Raw genomic sequence first — 18,998 nt, forward strand, 5'->3', positions numbered from 1 at the left:
TGACGTCTGGGCGGCCCCGCGCGGCGATTGGGTGAAGCGCTCGGGCCGGTGCCGGGGCCGAGGCCGGGGCGGGGCGGTCGCCCGGGAGACGGCGGGGGGCGGGGCCCGGCGGGGCGGGGCGGGGCCCGGCCGTGTGTGGCCTCCATCTTTCCGCCGTGCGCCGCCGCGGCACAAAGGAGCGGCGCCGCCGGGGCGGGGGGGGGCGCGGGCCCCGCGGTGCCTCCGCTGCGCTCCCCGTGGGGCCGAGGGGAGGTAAGGTGGGGCGGGCGGGCACCGCGCTGGTTCTGAGGGAGAGGGGCAGCGCCGGGCCGGGCTCCGGTGGGCCCGGTGCGCTGGGCACCTGCCGGGAGCGGCCTGGGGTTAACGGGGGGGAGGGCAGCGCGGTGGCCACCGTACCCCACCCTCCGCTTCCCCGGCAGCCAGGCGTGCCGCCGGAGCGGCGTCCCGGGTGGGGTGAGGGCCGGGGGCCGGGCTGGCACAGCCCCGCCGGCCTGAGGCAGCGCCCGCTTGTTCCTGTAGGCGCTGCCCCGGCTTCTGGCGGAGCGCGCTGCCTCGCCCCGCTCCCCCGTGCCCCCCGGGGGCGCTCACCGGCGGAAAAGCGCGGGTGGTCGCCGTCCAGCTACGCTTGGCTTGTGCCCGGCCGGGCTGCTGGCACGCTGGGTGCTGCCCGTGGAGGCCCCGGAGCTGGTAAGAGCTGGGCTCGGGTGGGAAGTTCGTAGCTTGTGTTCCCCCCCCCTAAAAAAAAAAAAAAAAAACGATGAAGCGTGAACGAAACGGGGTTTCGCCGGAATGGGGCCCCCCAAGCCGGCGCTGGTGGGCGCGGTGAGGCGGTTCCGCTTCGTAATCCCCGGGGCATCTCCCCGGGCTCCCGCGTATGACTTGCAAAACAAGGGCGGTTCGGTGCGGGCTGGGCTTTGTCTGCAGGCGACGAAGTGGCGTGCTGCTCTGGGACCGGGGGGGGCTCGGAAACGCGCGCGAGAATTTTGTTGAGCCCTCGGAATATTGAGGATATGTTGGATGCTGGATATGTTGAGCCATATCCGATATGAATTGAAAATCAAGTCAGGATCCTGAAAACTGTTTGCCACTGTCAACGTAAAAAATATTTCTGCAGAGCGATTTTTGCTTCTCTTGCAGAGGAACTATGAAGATGTGGAGTGAGCTTCCAAATGCAGCTGTTTCTCTCGATCTTTTGTTTTGCGTGCTTGGGCGGCACATCAGGCACCAGCACCTTCCCCAGTAGCGCGGTAACACCACGGTGCTGCTTGACTCTCCCAGTTTGTGCTTATAAAGCAGGTCCCTTCCTTGCTTGTATTGTGCCGATATCAAGCACGCATTTCTCTCTTGAGCCCTGTGATTCTGTCCTGCTGATCACTGTTTCTATCTTGCGTACCTTCTTTTTTCCCTTTTTCAAAAAAATACTGCTGTTTCTTATAGTCTGTTGTGCAGCAGTGGGTACAGTGTCCCTTCTGGGTAGAGTCTTAATGTAGATCCCGAGAGTGAAGGTAATCGACTTGAGTTTTCATTTTCTGTTTTGTTATTGCAAAATCTTGCTCTGGATCTCTCGGTGCCCACCCTGAGCCCAGAGTTCATGTCGGTGCTCAGCGTGCCTTTATCAGTGTTTCTCACGCAATGGAACTTTAATCCATGGGGAAGTACGGGCATAAGAGCTGCCTTTTCACTTCCAAATGTATTCAGCCTTCTAGATACTGCATTGTTTTCTGAGTGCTGGTGCATTTGTTGGGTTGTTTTTTTATCTTTTTATGTCTGTGTCAGTATTTGTTTTCTTCAACATAAGCAAGAGACTTTTCTTCCCTGCTTAGCACTGGGTTTGCCCCAGGTTTTTAATTTTTCTGTCCTTTGTCTTGCAGTGAATGCATTTATTTATTTTGGTGGAGTTTTGTTTCCCCTCGTGCTGGTCCTCAGTTCAGTTCTTCTGCTTTGATGTACATCCATCAGTGCGATGAGGTTATTGTCATGTGGGCACCTTTGTGTGCTGTGACTCTTCCCCTGCTTACTTCTCCGTGTTTAAACCTATTTCCCTGCTGAACTGTAAAATCTCTTTAACAGTCCTCATCACCTACGAGCCATCTGAAATATTCCCTCGCATCTTGTCTCCTCCTGGACTCCTGCCTTTGACTGGATTTCCGGCGGACTGTGCCTTCTCAAAGCTCGTCGTGTCATTTTTAGGATGACGTTAAATGTGTTTTTCTTTTGCATTTATCCAGATGCAAAGAATTGATCTGTTCTGTGCCCTGATCTGAATCCGGCCCGTTCTCCTGCAAGTGCTTTTGCACGCGCCTGTGTTCTCTGCCGAAGCTCACTCAGCAGAAGAGGTCCTTTCTCCTGCTGGCACCCTTCCCGTGTCCCTTCCTTTAGGACGTTACTGTCGATGCTTTGTGCCCCAGTCTCTGCTGTTTGTTCCCATTTAGAGGTCTGGTTGAATAGGGTGTGTGTTTCTCCTGGTGCCTTCTTTTCCAGATGCATAAAGCACAACTGTAGTTACGTGATCCGTCGCTTCTCCTTTTCATCCAAACCCCCTCGACGTTCCTGCTAACTCTCAAAGTTTTCAGCATCCGCTGCCCATCGCTTGCGGAGGAAGCTCCTCCGGGATGTTTTGGTGCGGTGTTACGCATCGTGCACACCTCATGTGGCTACTCTTGCTGTGGCTGATTGTTTGTTAGCTCAGTCTGGGTTATTTCCCTATTCTTAGATTGCTGAGACATCTAATTCAGCTAGTCCACACGCCTCCCTTATCTTCAGCTGTGATATCAGTGTGTGCTTCGGGTAGGTGGGGTTATTGGTTTCCTTCAAGTCTTTAATTTTCCTTTTTGTTTACCTTCAGCCTCCTATACGTGGAGTTCAACTACAACACTTCGTGTTAGCCACTCTGGTGTCCTGCTCTCTGGCCTCATAGTACAGTGATCACTCAGTGGCTCCCTTCATCTCGCTGCTAGCTTGTTCTGTGCTTTTTCTTAATGTGTTTTTTTTTTCCTCTCAGAAGGACTGTGACGATTTTCTGCACAACTTCTCAGCACTCTTCCTTGGTACGTTTTCAGTATTTTCACATCGGAGGTCTTGGCTCTCAGCATGTTTCATTTGCTGTGAGCCTCAAGGATGGGCTGAAGTGGATTACTTGCAATATTTTGGTTCCCTCCTGTAAGGTAGGACAGCTCTTGTACTCTGCCTGTCAGGTGATATCAGTCTGTTTCCCTCAAGCTTTTTGCTTGCTTGTTAAAACTAAGGAATAAAAGGGAAATATTTAGGAGCCTAAGCAATAAGTTAGCAATAAAGGTGGCAGCTTGTCATGGGACGCTTACTGGCCTGTGACTCTTTGGGCTTCTTTGTTCAGATTTTCTTTCACATCAACATCTCCCCTAACTGATAGCATATTGTATTGTGAAATGTCTCTGTTGGTCCCTTTCGGTCACTTAGATATGCGGTGTTATCTTCACGAGACGGAGCAGAGCTTGTTGTGTGCACCGTTAGGTTTCCTCTCGACGTGGAGACAGCAAGTTAGAACGCTGTCACCGCGTGGTAAATCGAAGGCGAGCTAACGTGGTGAAGTTCACCCGTCCTGCTCCATCGTCAGCATGTTGTGTTCAGCGTTTTAAACTGGTAGGTTTTGGTCGTGATTTTTTTTCTTTTTGGCTCTCCTGAGCTTACAACTGCTCAGTAGACTTCGGATTTATTCCTTGCTTTAAAGTAGCGCGGGCAGAGGTGCTGTGCTGGGGTTCAAGTATTCTTTCAAGTGTCTCATTAGAATCATGTCTTGCTGTTTTGTGCTTTGCGTTTCCGTGTGTCCTGACAGTATAGTTTGTTTTCCCTTCCTGGCTTGTTCTGTAAATTTGGCGTGGCATAGCAGTGGCTGTGCCAGCATGATCTTTGTTTCCTTTTTTCCTTCATCGTGTCGCTGAAGCCTAACAGAAGCCAAACGTTCACACGCGGCTCATGAGGCTGTGTGACTGACCAGTGTGTCATGATCTTTGCTGGGCTGTGCTTGCAGTCATCTGGCACCTTGATCTGCCACTGTGGTGCCCAAGCTTGTGCTTCAGACGTTTGCACAGCGTTCCCGTGGCAGAGCTGGGTATTTGGCAGGTTTTGCCCATTCGGTAGGGATACTTGCTGGCTCAAAGTCTGGGCTGAGGTATGACTCGTCTTTTATTAATGTGCATTTATTAACAGGGTTCAGCGAGTCGCCATGATTGGTGACAAGAAAGCCGTCCTTCTCCTGATACATCCCTCCCCTCAGGGAAGCAGTGGTTTCCAAGCATGCAAAACACTTGCAACTGTAGTTGTTTTTCTCCCTAAGGCTTTTTTTTTTTGCTAGGAAGCACTTCACTTTAGATCTCTGAATATCTGAGTGTTTTGCTGGACGTGAGGAGAAGGACTAGAGTTGAGGACACTTTGATTTGAAGTATTGGTGTGGCTTTTTGCATTGCTTGCTTGAGTGCATGTGCACAAGCTGATATTAATATAGCTTGAATGATAGGTTAGAGCACGGTGGGTGAACTGCAAGCCAGAAGGCTGTGCCGTTCGTGTGTCTTAGACCTTCCTGTAGACAGTGGGACGTGCTGGAAAGCGATCTCAGAAAAAGAAAATCCAGCAGATACAGCGATGCTCTTTGTTTCTAAAAGCAAGGCTGTCTGGTGACATGGAGAAAGCTTAGAATTCTTCACTGCTTTTAAAAATGTTCACCTAATGGTGGATGAAGAATGATGCATGTGTTTGCACTCAGACTCTGGTCAATGTGTCAGTTCTGCAGTGAAAGATTAAAAAAGAAAATAATTGAAAAATGGATGAGTTGCTCTTTCTCTAGAGCCTTACCGCTCTGAAATGTTTAGTGAAGTAGTATCTAAATATAATTATCAAAACAGTTTAATCTTATTTCTCCTGAAATTTCTCACAAAGTTGTTTAGGAGAAGCCCCAAGTGACCATGACTTTGTGTTCCTGATATTGTTACAGGTTTTTGAGAGGTTCTTCAATTGTTTTTGAGCTTTCTGCCTTTTTGATGTGCAGCCGTAACAAACTACAATGGGTACGCACTTTTGTTTAAACCGTTGTAGACCGCCTTGCGAAACACAGACACCCTTGTCTTCGGCCCTCTTCTAACCCATGGTGCTTGCCTGAGTCATCTCTCAGGCAGTCAGTCCCCTTCCTTTTCTCGGCCACGGGAGCTCTGAAACCCATTGACCAACTTCCTCTGAGTTTCTCGTACAGGCAGAGGCCTTGAAACACTATAAAAAAAGTATCACAGCTCAGTGGTAGCTGCAGGATACCTGTGAGACCTGGAGTCAATGGCTCCGCTGCTGACAAGGGCATAGAATCATCGAATGGTTTGGGTTGGAAGGGACATCAAAGATCATCTCGTTCCAACCCCCCTGCCATGGGCAGGGACACCCCCCACTACACCAGGTTGCTCAAAGCCCCATCCAACCTGGCCTTGAGCACTGCCAGGGATGGGGCATCCACAGCTTCTCTGGGCAACCTGTGCCAGTGCCTCACCACCCTCAGAGGGAAGAATTTCTTCCTTATATCCAATCTAAATCTCCCTCTTTCAGTTTAAAGCCATTGCTCCATGTCCTGTCACTACACACCCTTGTAAAAAGCCCCTCTCCAGCTTTCTTGTAGCCCCTTTAGGCACTGGAAGGCTGCAATAAGATCACCCTGGAGCCTTCTCTTCTCCAGGCTGAACAGCCCCAACTCTCTCAGCCTGTCTCCAGAGCAGAGGTGCTCCAGCCCTCGGATCATCTTTGTGGCCTCCTCTGGACTCACTCCAGCAGCTCCATGTCCTTCTTGTGTTATACGTGGTCACCTACTCAACATCAGGATCTCCTCTGCAGCGTGCCTTCCTGGTAGACTCGTAGTGGGGCAGAGAGGACAGGTCATCAGGGCAGAACCTGAAGAAACAAATAGGGAGAAACGAAGGTGGGTTCTTGTGTGAGTTTTTTTGTTTTTAATAGGCAAGATAAAAGGTTCCGGTGACCTGCCCAGAGTGGTGCATCAAATTCTGTAGCCTTCAGGTCTGGAAGCCCCAGTTCATGGACTGTGCTGCCCGTGAGTGCCTCTGAGGCAGGTTTCCTAACCTAGTGACCTACATGTTAGATCGGCCTCGGATTGCGGTCTCCTGAGCAGCTGCTGCTGTATCCACTTACGGGAGGAAAAAGAATCGGAAGGACGTCTCCCGTTCTGCCGGTGCAGGCCCGAACTTGGGTTAGCAAAGAGCTACCAGGTTTCCATGGTTGGCAAGGAGGGTCACAAAACTGGCTTTCAGATACTGGCACTGAAAGATCGGACCATCCTCTGATGCTGCTTGAATTAACAAGAAGTGGAATTTTCTTCAGGCTGTTTCCTGCCACGCTGTTAGGTTTTTCATGTTTGAGATGATAACCAGTGTCATAAAGTGACAAATTTGGTGCGCCTGAGAATAGGAGGGTCTAGACATTGTCGGCTCTGTGTTCTGCTCTCCAAGGCAGTTGTCAGACAGCCGACAATGCAAGGCTCCAACTGAGGCATCACTGAATTTTTCAGCAGCGTTATCAAAATCTTTCACACATCCAGAACTGTTTTCGGTGTATTTTATGCATTCATAATAGCTTAGTCACGCCATCTAGCTGGGCTCGGGTCCGTGGTCTGCAGCAGGAGACTGTTGTGCCTTCTGCAGAGTGGTTCTGTACCTTGCCTTCCTTTGACAACGAGCCCCAGCTCTGGCTTAGGAGAAACAAAAGCACCAAGATGAGTTTGCAGACCAGAAACAGCCCAACTCTGGGATTGCACCGTTTCGGCTGTTACACAGAGGCAGTGGTTTGCTTGGCCAGACTCTGCCCCTGCTTCCAGCAGTCCCTGCTCGTGGCATCTTTCCAAAGCCCACGCCTCTGCTCAGACGCCTCTGTCCTAGCCCTGATCCGCGTCCCGTGGCAGGACGGCACTGCGGGACTGTGTGAGCTGCTCAGTCTCTCCATTTGTCCCTCAAAACGCTTCTGTAGTTGGTTTGTTGTTAACGGACCAGGTGCTTTAAGCTGGGTATGGATTACTGCAGTTTACTGCCATGAGTTGGCCTCTCTGTAATTTAAGAGAACTCCTTCATTGGTTTCTGGATAGTAACATAGATAAAGCCTTCTCCTGTCTGAAATGGACTATTCTTAAATTTACTAGAAAAGCTTTAAAAAAAAAAGCATTGTTGTTTTTTTTTGGTGGTGTTTCTTTGCAGTTCCATGCCTCTGCTTGGTACCCAAAGAGTCCATGCTTTCCTCCTGGCACTATCTGTTCTGGAATTTCTTGGGGTTTTTTTGGTGTTTTTTTTAATTATTATTGTTTTTAATTTTGAATCCTGATATCATGAACATTTTTGTCAAAATTTATCCAATTTGTTTATTGCTGATAACATCGTAACTTTCAGGGCAACGAGGAAGATTAACTTGAATTAATTGAAGGATTTATTTATAAGCCTCCAGATGAATGTCTGCACCACAAGTTAATATGGCAGAGCTAATCAATTTTAGGTCGTGTGCTTGTATTCCTTCAGTTTGTAGGATTAGCATTCCCTGCCGTCTGCAGGGCGTTATCCTTATCTTCCTGCCACTTCTGAAGCTGCAGTTATACTCTGCTCCTTGGGCAACTACTTGTACCACCCTGCCACGTCAGCCTGCTGGAGGCAAGTCTTGTTCAGCTTCCTGGAGCTGTCAGATACCACTATCTTTTTAAAAAGATCATTATCTCGGATGTGGATTTGTCTGCCTCAAAGCATAGCTTCGTCTCTGAAAAGAAGTGCAGTGACTCCGTCCACAGTTGGGAGAGAAGGGATCCAGGAGGTCGTGTTCTGCACGGTGTCGAATGGGTGGTTGAGATGTTCAGAGCACTGAGGTGAAGCTGAGGTTTTTCTGAAGGCCATGGTTCAAAGGACAGTTCCACTGAAACGGTGGTGAGATGAGAAATGATGACCTCTGAGCTGGAGGAAGGAGGACGTGGTAAATGCTTCATTTTTCCTTTCAGAAGGAGCTGCAGCAGAACAGGTTGTGCTGCCTGAGGAGCCCTGACAGTGGTCTCTCCTTAGCCAGAGGTAAGGGATAACACCTGGGCAGGGCAGGAGTCTCTCTTTACCAGACCCACTTTGGAGACACTAGTTTAAGTGAGACAGTGAAGTTCACTTTAAATCCATGTTGCAATTTTAGCGTTCCTGTACCGGCTTCAAAACAGATTTAAGGGAAGTAAAAAGACCAAGTAGTCCAATGTACAAATGACTATAAAATCTGACTTTCGTAGTAAGCCTACAGAAAAGAAACCACTGTAGTGGTAGTATCTGCTTCATCTTTCTCCTTTCACTGGTATCAAGTCAAAGAGGAGATCAGATCTTCAACTACTCTGTGTTACTGACAAAGTGAGAATTACCTAGAGAAAACCCATTTTTTTGTGTAAACCCAGCACAACCCTGGGAGTTTTCACTGACAACCACTTGGGCAGAAGCTAGAAAGTTTTTGAGTGGTGACCAGTCTCCCTTTCTGTGAAACAGGCACGCTCAAAGTCAGTCTGCTTTCGGTTTAGGGTCCTCTTCCTCCAGCAAGAAAGCAAATGAGGGTGGCAGTGGCTTTGTCCTGCTGCTGATGACACGCTGCATGCCAGTAAATGCTGTTTCCCCACAGAGTTTTGACACGAGTCTTAACCCTCTGGGATGTTTTTAAAGAAAATAGAATTTGATTAGGGGTTTGCTTCAGCTTACACAATGTGATGTTTGGTTACCACATGTGAAAGAACCGGCACGGTGTTTACTCGCTTCTGAAGCCTGTGGTCCACTTGCGTGCGCTGCGTGGTGGCCACGCTGGAGGCCAAGTGGCTCTTTCCCTTTAGTTGCACAAGTCTTGCAGTTGAGAGGTTGACCTCAGATCTCAATGCCATCTCCTGAGAAAGTCTCGATTTCGCGTTATAATTGTATTTAATTTACTGGAAATTCTTGGGTTTCATCATCTACCTGGATCGTTTCAAAGCTGATGTCCTCTCTGTGTTATAAAAGCTTGTGGTTACAAATCAGCCTCTTCCACCTCTCATTCTTGCATTGAAGTTGATCATCTTGCAGCGATTCATAGCTGTGTTTCCTTCTCGTGGTAGTTTGAACTTTTCATCTGACTGGCATCGCAAGTATTTCCATCTCTTCCTTTTTAGGAGCATTGGGAAAGAAATGCTGAGGAAACATTTCTAATTATTTTATCTCCTTAATAGGAACCTTTTGCCCAAAACTCTCACAGATTTGCATTTGAAAAGCCGTCAACTTTTCTGTGTGGTTTCCTGACCAAGCTCCTGTGTTACTCTGCTCTTGGGGGAGAAATCACAGGTCTTACTCCTGTAACAGTGGCAGAAGCTGGAAAAGTGGTTCTGGTGGCTGAAACCTTCTCTACTCATTTATGTGCACTAGGGTGGTTTTTTGTTTGCTTGGCAATGCACTCCATTTCAGGGAAAGGAGAGGCATTTTCCATCGAGAGGCAGTGTTATGGTTGGCTGTAACCGAATATTTGAGGGGATGAATCACTGACTCTTGGGCTGCCTAGTGCAGAGAAAATGAGCTTCATGCTGCTTGGAGCTGCCTTCTCCATTGGCGTGCTCCATCAGCCAGTCAAGAGGAGCCTTGCTCGGGTGGGCTGGGCATCCATGCAGCCAGGCAGGTGCGAATCATAGAATCATGGAATGGTTTGGGTTGGAAGGGACCTCAAAGATCATCTAGTTCCAGCCCCCCTGCCATGGGCAGGGACACTCTCCACTACACCAGGTTGCTCAAAGCCTCATCCAACCTGGCCTTGGACACTTCCAGGGATGGGGCAGCCACAGCTTCTCTGGACAACCTGTTCCAGTGCCTCACCACCCTCAATGTAAAAAATTTCTTCCTTAGATCTCATCGAAATCTCCCCTCTTTCAGTTCAAAGCCATTGCCCCTTGTCCTGTCACTACATGCCCTTGTCCAAAGCCCCTCTCCAGCTTTCTTGTAGCCCCTTTAGGCACTGGAAGGCTGCTGGAAGGTCTCCCCGGAGCCTTCTCTTCTCCAGGCTGAACAGCCCCAACTCTCTCAGCCTGTCTCCATAGCAGAGGTGCTCCAGCCCTCAGATCATCTTCGTGGCCTCCTCTGGACCCGCTCCAGCAGCTCCATGTCCTTCTGATGTTGGGGACCCGAGAGCTGAACGCAGCACTGCAGGGGGGTTCTCAGGAGAGCAGAGCAGAGGGGCAGAATCCCCTCCCTCGCCCTGCTGCCCACATTGCTTTGGATGCAGCTCAGGACACGGTTGGCTTTCTGGGCTGCCAGGGCGCCGTGCCGGCTCAGTTGAGCTTCTGAGTTGAGAATCCACTCAAACAGCTTTGTTCCGATGGATGCCGATTTCAGCTTTCCCGCTTGGACTTCCAGCTGCGACAGGTCGGTCAGTGTGCGCAGCTTGCGACTCCTTCATGCATCCATGAGCATGCTGGAGCCTGCTGGGAGAGCAGCTCCTTTGCTTTGCTGTGGTGGGATGGCCAGTGGAGGTGTGCTGGGAGGTGCAGGTGAGGGGCCAGCCTGAACAGCCTCTGAGCCTGGTGCTTTGTTGAGGGCAAAACATGCCGGGGAGGGCCATTCGGTGAGTGTCCCGCCTGTGTTCTCCGGTGTGAAGGAGAAGATGTCAAGCACGGGTGTTCTCTGCTCTTCCCGCAGTATCTCTTCGAGTATCGATACCAGGTACTTCTTAGGATCAAAATGTAGGTTTTATTCTGTATGTTTGGCAGCTTCATAGTCCTGCATCCCAGAGTAGCATCTGATGGTCAGAACTCGGAGTCAGCGGATGACAGGCTGAGAGAGTTGGGGCTGTTCAGCCTGGAGAAGAGAAGGCTCCGGGGTGATCTTATTGCAGCCTTCCAGTACCTAAAGGGGCTACAGGAAAGCTGGAGAGGGACTTTTTACAAGGGTGTGTAGTGATAGGACAAGGGGCAATGGATTTAAACTGAAAGAGGGGAGATTTAGATTAGATACAAGGAAGAAATTTTTTACATTGAGGGTGCTGAGGCACTGGCACAGGTTGCCCAGAGAAGCTGTGGCTGCCCCATCCCTGGCAGTGTTCAAGGCCAGGCTGGATGAGGCTTTGGGCAACCTGGTGTAGTGGAAAGGTGTCCCTGCCCATGGCAGGGGGGTTGGAACTGGATGATCTTTAAGGTCCCTTCCAACCCAAACCATTCTATGATTCTATGACCCTGCCTGTTGAAGAGCAGGTGCTGGCTGCTGCCTTTACCGTTCCTTGCAGTTAAAAGCTTGACCCCACGTTTTTATGAAAATACCATTTCAAAGTAAAATAAGCGTTAGCACTTTTGTCAGTCTGGCTGCTGTTGTGAACAGCTCGCATAGCCTTGTTACCCTTTTCTGAACTTGCCAAAGAATATTCCTCGGGCAAGTGCAAAACTGATGGATGGGGCTTTCTAGCATTGCGGTGGGTCTGAACGACACAAAATGGAGCTAATCGCGGGCAAAGCAGTCGCAGCTTCTTTGTCACACACAGTTGCTTCATCTGCAGACACTCAGTTCTACTTTGACTTGCACTAATGGTTTAAGAAAATGGTGTTTGCACAATGTCATTATAGCCCTGACTGGAGGCGATGGGCTCCCGTTCCAGTGGCCTCCCAGGGAAACTTGTTCTTGCTCCTGTGCTGGTGAATCTTCGCCATTAGCTCACAACGTATTTGGGTTAAAGAGCATTTTGATGTGATATTGAAACTTGGAAGGTAGAAGTCACAAACCACACTAAATTCTCCAGCAGCATAACTTTTAAGAAAACACTTTGGTTAACAACTGGTCACAGCTTTCTGACGGAAGACTGCTGAACTCTGAAAGCAGTTGCAGAGACCCTTAGCTGTGCAACTACTGGAAAAGAATTTAAATGGATTATGAAAGATTAGTTCTTTTCCTCTGCTGTGTTTTAACAGCAAAACAAACACGTGGCCTTTGTCTCAGGAGGCTGAGCTATCGACTCTCGGGCGAGTGTGCTGGGCAAGAGCCCCATGGTCTGTTATCGTTCGCTTGCTGTTCTGCCCAGCTCTAAATAGCTCTTGCCACGTAGGACAGGAGGCTCGTCTTGGCCTATCTCGATGCTGCTGTTGATAGCCTTGGTTTGCTCCTTCAATTTTTTTTTCTTCTTGTAGATAAAGTCTTTAAAAAAATCCCTTTGTCTTTTATTCCCACGATATTTGCAAGTAGACTGTTAAGAGGTTTTGGAATTAAAAAAAACCCATATTTTATGTCTAGGTTTTGTTGAGAGCAGGGATTTGTGAAAATTAGGCTTGAAGTTAAATTTTAAAATTTCTTTCCATCTCTGTGTGCAGAGATTGTTACCTCCTGCTGAAACAATAATAAAATATTTCATCTTTCACGGTGTGCAAAATGCTTTTTTTTTGTGTGTGTTGGTTGTCACTGAGGTCTCCTAGTTTTGGTCTGGAGTGGAATTGATCACTCTCATGGCGTGCATCTCCCTTCTCTACTGTGTTTTCCCCGTTCCATCCTGCAGCTGACCTGAACTGAAGTTTGATGTCTCCGTCCTCTTTGCTTCAGCGGCGAGTGAGTCGGGATGTCCGCCTGCAGCCTAATGCTACAGTCACAATTCATTATAATGTTTTAAAGCTGCCCTGAAAAAACACGCCAGCTCAAACGCAATCCAGTACATCCCTGTTTCAAAGGACTTGTCTTAAAAAGCTTTTCCTTTGCACTGCAGAACTTCTCTTGATGCATTTGTCCTCTGTCCAGACAAGCTGGTTTGCGAGGCGGATCCGTAGCGATCTCTCCTTCTACCTTACGTTGCTAATTATTTAGCCTTTCATTTGTGTGAGGCTTGGCAATGAACTCCTTGTACGTGATGGTCAGCAACAGCCACGTGAACGCTGTCAGACTCGGCTCGTTACTAAATACGGGGAGTTTATCCTGTCACTTCTCTCTTCCCTTGTTTTGATTTTCTGCTGTCCCTCCTTGAGGGTGATCTGGAGCAGATATCATTGCTTCCCTTCTTCCTCCTGCAAGCAGTCGTTTGAGGGGAGGAGGTGGTCACTGCTCTGTACTTGGTGCTGTGGTGTCTGGAATACCAAGGCTGTAAAAACAGATTGGCTTTTCTGTAGCTGTGTTTAGTCCTAAAGCTACTAGGTGGCAAAGTGGTTCTGAAGCCTTGAGAGAATTTCCCCCGTAAAGGTTGAATGTAGCTGGAAATAACAGCATGGCTTGACACCATGGCAGGTGTAGGGAGGAGGTGGCATACGTCTGCCTTGGAGGCAGTTCCCAAGTGAATTGTTCTTTCTTTTCCCTCGTCTTCAGAGACTCTTCAGCGTAGTTCCTAAAAGTGAAAGCATTCACCTGCAATGACTCGCTGCCCACGATAAAGGCTTATGGAGCGCTGTTTTCCGGATACAACTGCATCCGTGTCCTGAAGACGTACAGCCCGCTTCTGTTGGAGCACTCTGTGAGCAAGGCCAGCTGCTCCTGAACCAGGCATACGTGAGGGTGAGTCGGTCATAATCACTCATTTCGCCAAACAGGAAACCTAGGTTTCAAGAATCAGTTTTAATCTTGACTTATGTCTATTTTTGTTTCCTTAGGTAGGTTCTCACTCATTGCTAATCCCTAAAACACAGCTTTTCCATACTCGTTTTGATGACGAGGTAGATTCACTGGTTTTCTAAGTTGCAGAACAGCTTAACTAATTAAAATTCTAAACCTCTAACAGTTTTACATTTTACTGTTGTGTTACTAAAATGCCCTTAAAGGATATAGGTTCATAAATACATGCATATTTTTCCCTTAGAAAGACATGTTTTACCTTAAATATAACTAGCTTTTTTAAAAAAAAAAAACAAACCAAACCCAGCCAAAATTAAACACACCCCCCCTCAACCTTTTAAATTCGCTTGAACCAGTTGCGATATTACACGATTCTGTTTAAGATCTGTGCAATCTGTGTTGGCACCCTCGCATCTACTTTTTACTTGCTGGCTGAGAAGATAAGAGCTGTATTGGCCCAGATGGAAGGACTCCTGAGCCTGGAGTCCCACTTGTCGTGGTCAAACTGCTTGGAGAGTGAGGCAAGCATGTTGCGATGCTGAAACCCTTTTAATGATCTGTGGTTTAGGAATTTCTTGAACCAGAAGTCAGAATCTTGTATTTTTTGCAATTAATATCCCTTGAGGGTTTTTTTTTTTTTTCCTAGTTAGCCTTCAATTAATTTCTTAATACTGAACTTTTCACTGTGCTAGAAGAAGATAACGTACTTTAAACTACAGAAGAGTCTGTGAGCGTTTGTTTTCATTGCTTTTCCAGTGACAACTGTACATCCAGAGGCTTCCTCATATGACCAGTGTCTGGCTTCCCAAATAACATTGTTAGGATATTGTCCCAAATGGCAGCCAGCGATTGCACAGTTGCTGTTTGGCTCCGATGGTAGCGAGCCTTCTGTATTTGAAAGGTGGCAACTGTCTTTGACTTTCTTTTAATTTTATGGTGCTGCATGTCTGCTGCTAAATAGGTTACTTAATAATTGTAGAACAGTAATAACCTGTTACAGGATATTCTCCATAATTTCTAGCTGAAATGCTAAACTTGATTCTTAAAAGAATAACATGAGTTTAGACTCAACTGTCACTTATTTATTCTGGCATGCTTGAAGCGCATAAATAGCAACACGATGTCTTTTGTAGGGCTTTATTTTAGCTGAGACTTTATATAATGTTCTATAGAAGTACACCTTATGCCTTGAAAAATAGCTTGTAATGAGGCAGGGCTTTGAATCCTTTTGCTCTTGCTAGCATTCTCAATTCAGTTATCTGAGCGTTTGTCCTACAATCCCAGTTACTAATAGGCCTAATGGACTAAACACTCAGTTCACTGTTAAATCTGTGGTTTGTTGAGAACTGGTTCTTTACAATTTTGGCTGTTTCGTAGAGTCTGTCTGGAAATGATGCTGAATATTCCTGACATGAAATGAGAACCTTAAATGTGCAGCCTTTACTCGTGTGGCTTGAGCAGTATGTCTCTATAAGGGGTAAAGAACACATGAAACTGTTAATACTTACCACTTAAAGGGTAGCAATGTGCTAGATTAAAGGACAAAGTTGTTCCTCTGCATCCAGAAACCATGGAAGAACTGGAAAATAATGGGTAGTGGAGACAGGAATAGTGTGTGGGTGGGAGCTACTTACCCAGTGAACTTCCTACTCCTCTTCTTCCTTCCTTTCCCCTTCCCTGCGACAGGCTTCAGGTACAAACCTTGCATTTCCTAGGTGCTTTATCCACCAAGACTGGTTCTGTTTTCTAAAATAGAAATTCTTCTGTTATTCAATAGAAGTAGTAACACTGACTCTCGTTTTGGGTTTGCTTTTTCAGAACTCCTTCTGGATGACCAATGTGTATTGTAACCGATTGTATCAGAAACTAAGTCTCCAACTTCCCATTCATTCCAGCTGGTAGCAACGCTTATAATGCAAAAAAATCCCAATTCAGGATCACACAAACATTACTCTTAAAGCTTTCTAGATGATTGTAGTTGCTTGGGTTGTGTTCTATGCTAGCAGAAGCCTTTTCCAAGGTTTACTGTTGACTCTAGAGCACCACATTCCCCGCTTACTGGGAGCCTTGGGAGCTAGCAATATGGGGAACTCATGTGTTTGCCGCGATGACAGCGGAGCAGAAGACAACGTGGAATCTCAGAGTCGGCAAACGGAGCACAGTAGAGTACATGTACCTGAAGCAAGAAGCCACCCAAGGGACCCTGTCCGTCCACCCAGGAGGGGTCGAGGACCTCATGAACCAAGAAGGAAAAAACAGAATGTGGATGGGCTAGTACTTGACACACTGGCTGTAATTCGGACATTAGTAGATAAGTAAGTACCTCCTCAAGGAATAATTCAACATGAATGAAAATGTTCTTGTCTTCTCTCAAACTGTGACTCCATCCTCTCACCGATCTACACCTGACCCTCCCTGAAGCAGCCGCGTGTTTCCATCTGGAGGCTTAGGAGAGGAGCACCTTTCCTAGGTAATAGAAGTAGCTCCTGAGTGCCCAGGTACAGATTCTTCCAGGAGCTGAGGAGCTTTCTCACAGTTCCTGTATGGGCCTACACCCAGGTGGGATGAGGAGCGTGCTCAGTATTTCTTACCTGGCGTAGATACTCAGTTTAGGAAGCAATGAACGTTCCAGAGTTTGGGAACTTCTGTCCTAAAAAAATTGGTTGTTGTGCAAGCTTGCTGTTTTCAGGCTGTATTTACTTCTTTGGAAATGGTTAAGCAAAACTGAGAGCTTTGATCTTTGTTAGCTTGTATAAACAGACTGAGGTTTTCTTTCCAGTTATAAGCCTGACTACTTTTTAAAGACCACATGTTGTGACTGTTCAACTCATGATCCCAGTATTGCATTCCTTGCGTGCTCAAAGCATCCATTAAGGGTGTGGAGGGTATTTATGGATTCATCTGTATTTTTTTTGGGTTTGTGTTGCTTTCTACAAAGCTTTAAAAGGACCTTAAAAACGCCGAGTTAAGTCAGCGCGTCACCTTTGGGGTTAGGTGCAGGCTAGGAATTGGAAAGGCCAAAACAGAGGGAAAACCACTATTGTAGCTTCACAGCTGGGATTTGAGTTTAAGGTGGCTGAGGCTCACGATAAGTGAGCCTTGATTCATATACCTGCACCGTTACTCTGGAATGTGCCTGAAGAGGAGGAGTTTGTCTTCCTGTTGTGAAATGCTTTAAATGGAAATGCCAGGACATATTTTTTTTTTCCTGAACATTTAAATCCAAGAGGGCTTTTTTTAACAGATTTTATTTTGAGGTCTGTCTTCAAATTGTGAAGTGAAAATCATGGCACGTTTTTTTTGAAAGTCTCTCCCTGTTCTCACATGCCTTCCCCTTTCCCCTGGGTTCAGCTCCTTAAGCTGTTTCACAACACTTTTGAGCATAGTTGATCCTGTTCTGGGTCTTGCAGTCAGTTTTGTAATCTTGTAAGCACTTTCCTGTGCTACTGAGGGACAGTAAGTATAGTTATTTCACTGATCCTGGAGTCCTGCTTCTCACAAATTCCTGAAGCTACTGTATTTTTTTTTTTATACAGACTCCAGCGAAATACTTGCTTCAGCTCACATAATCACGTAGGTTAGAAGGGACCGCTTGAAGTTCATCCGCTCCAGCCTCCTGCTTAAAACTGAGGTCTAGCTGCAGCAAGTGGCTCAGGGTCTTACCCAGTCAAGTGTTAAACATCTTCAGAAGATGGAGATTCTCCACCTCTTTGGGTCCCTGTTCCAGTGTTTGACCACCCCCATGGTTTAAATAAGTAAATATTTTAAAAAGATTGAATTTCCCATGTTCCAACACACCCCTGTTGCCTCTTGTCCTGTTGCTGTGCACCTCTGAGAAGTGTCTGGCTCTGTCCTCTCTGCTTTTTCCTGTTACTTAGTTACAGAGAGCAGTAAGACTTCTCCTCCTCATCACTGCACCCCTGAAAGATGAACAAAGCTATTTCTTTTAGCTTCTGCTCAAATGACGTGTTCTCCAGCCCTCAGCCATCTCAGTAGCCCTCTGCTAGACATGCTGTCTTATAGCAATGTCTTTCTTGTCATGGGGAGCCCCAAAATGGGCTGCACTGTTATTCTGGTGTCCCTTGTTTCAGATTAAGGCAGTTGGTAAGACACAGCTGGTTTTATGACACAGCCATGTATTACAAGTTGTTGCAGGTAACACAAAGACCTATGGCTGTGAATAACGGGGGGGTCTGTTCATGAAGCAAACTGTCTAAATGTGTCTGAAAAAAGATTTAAGAAGCCTTTCTGCTAGACTTGAAGCTAGTGATAGCCCTTTTTTGATTAATAGGAATGCTCATTCAGAGGAGGAAAAAAAAAAAATCATGTCTGGAAATCATTTTCAGTGTAAGCGAGAGACTGTAGGAATAAATATGTTCCATTATCACCTGTTCCTCCTAGAGCCTGATTTTTCAGTTTCGAAAACATCACAACTGAAGGAAACGGTAGGGAAGCTGACAAATGTCTTTTCCTGTCAAAAAATGTGCAAGAATAAAGTCAAACTAAAATGAAACCATGTAAGACAGAGCAGATTGGAAACACGGGCTTTGTTTGTTTGATCAAATCTCAAAGTACAGACCGAAAACACATCTGACAACTGTGAGTTTTTTCCTCTCGTATCAAGAGATAACCCCTTTCTGGAAGAAAAGGAGTTAAGTTTCGTTTCTTAGCTTCAGAAGAATAAGTCCTAATTTTTAGAGTTTATATGAAAGTGCTGCTTTGCTAACTAAGAAGTGAACAAAATGACTGTTTTGTTTCCAAACGAGGAAGGTGGGGATGTTTGGGAATTAAGTGGTTAAAATGGCACATCAGTGGGACAGGACTGTCCTTTGCTCAGTCTCAGTACTGCTGACACCTCCTACCCGTGACAGAAATCTTGGTGATAAATATTTCACCCTTTTTTATCATAGCCTTTACTCCTACTTATGGTATCTTTTTTATTTTTCTTCTTGCTTTGAGCCTTTACATCCTTTCTCTTCAGGTAATTCTGCTTGCAGCATTGCAATGCTTTCTCCTGCTGGTGAGATTAGTTTCCAGAAGAAAAGCAAAGAGATGCTTGGAGGAAAAAAAAAAAAAATGTTTCAAATGCTATGGCAGTATAAAAATGGATTAAACTTCACTTTAGCATTTTCTTGTAGAAATATTTAAGAGTGTGTTGATTTTTTGTTGTTGTTAGGAAAAGCACGTGTTTACATCATATATTTTAGTTAAAACTGAGATTTTTCTCTTCTTTTGTAATTAGTCCCTGCAAAGTAGGTAACTTACCTGCGTGATGAATCTGTGGTGAAGTTTTCTAAAATTCATCTGTGTTTCGCGTTTCCGATTTCGTTTCAGAGCTGTGGGATGGAAGCGGCGTTGGGCACGTACCAGTCTAAGCCCAGGGTTAGCTCACAGAGCTAAAGTAGCACTGAATAAAAGTGTTTAGGACATGGTGCTGCAGAAGCTTTTTCTGGACCT

General features: G+C 46.7%; 1 protein-coding gene across 2 annotated transcripts in view; it reads left to right on the plus strand.

Moving 5' to 3' along the window:
* The first annotated feature begins 209 nt into the window (after nt 1-209).
* RSPRY1 (ring finger and SPRY domain containing 1) overlaps nt 210-18,998 on the plus strand; it is a 39,756-nt gene continuing 20,967 nt past the window's right edge. For both annotated transcript variants that reach the window (XM_086621296.1, XM_086621297.1), the window contains exons 1-3: nt 210-252; nt 13,299-13,484; nt 15,360-15,856. In XM_086621296.1, the coding sequence (XP_086477422.1) occupies nt 15,510-15,856 (347 nt within the window). In that variant the 5' untranslated portion in view covers nt 210-252; nt 13,299-13,484; nt 15,360-15,509. The remainder of the gene's footprint in view (nt 253-13,298; nt 13,485-15,359; nt 15,857-18,998) is intronic.

Source organism: Tauraco erythrolophus, chromosome 15 (genome assembly GCF_009769465.1).
Source record: "Tauraco erythrolophus isolate bTauEry1 chromosome 15, bTauEry1.pri, whole genome shotgun sequence".
NCBI classification, from domain to species: domain Eukaryota; kingdom Metazoa; phylum Chordata; class Aves; order Musophagiformes; family Musophagidae; genus Tauraco; species Tauraco erythrolophus.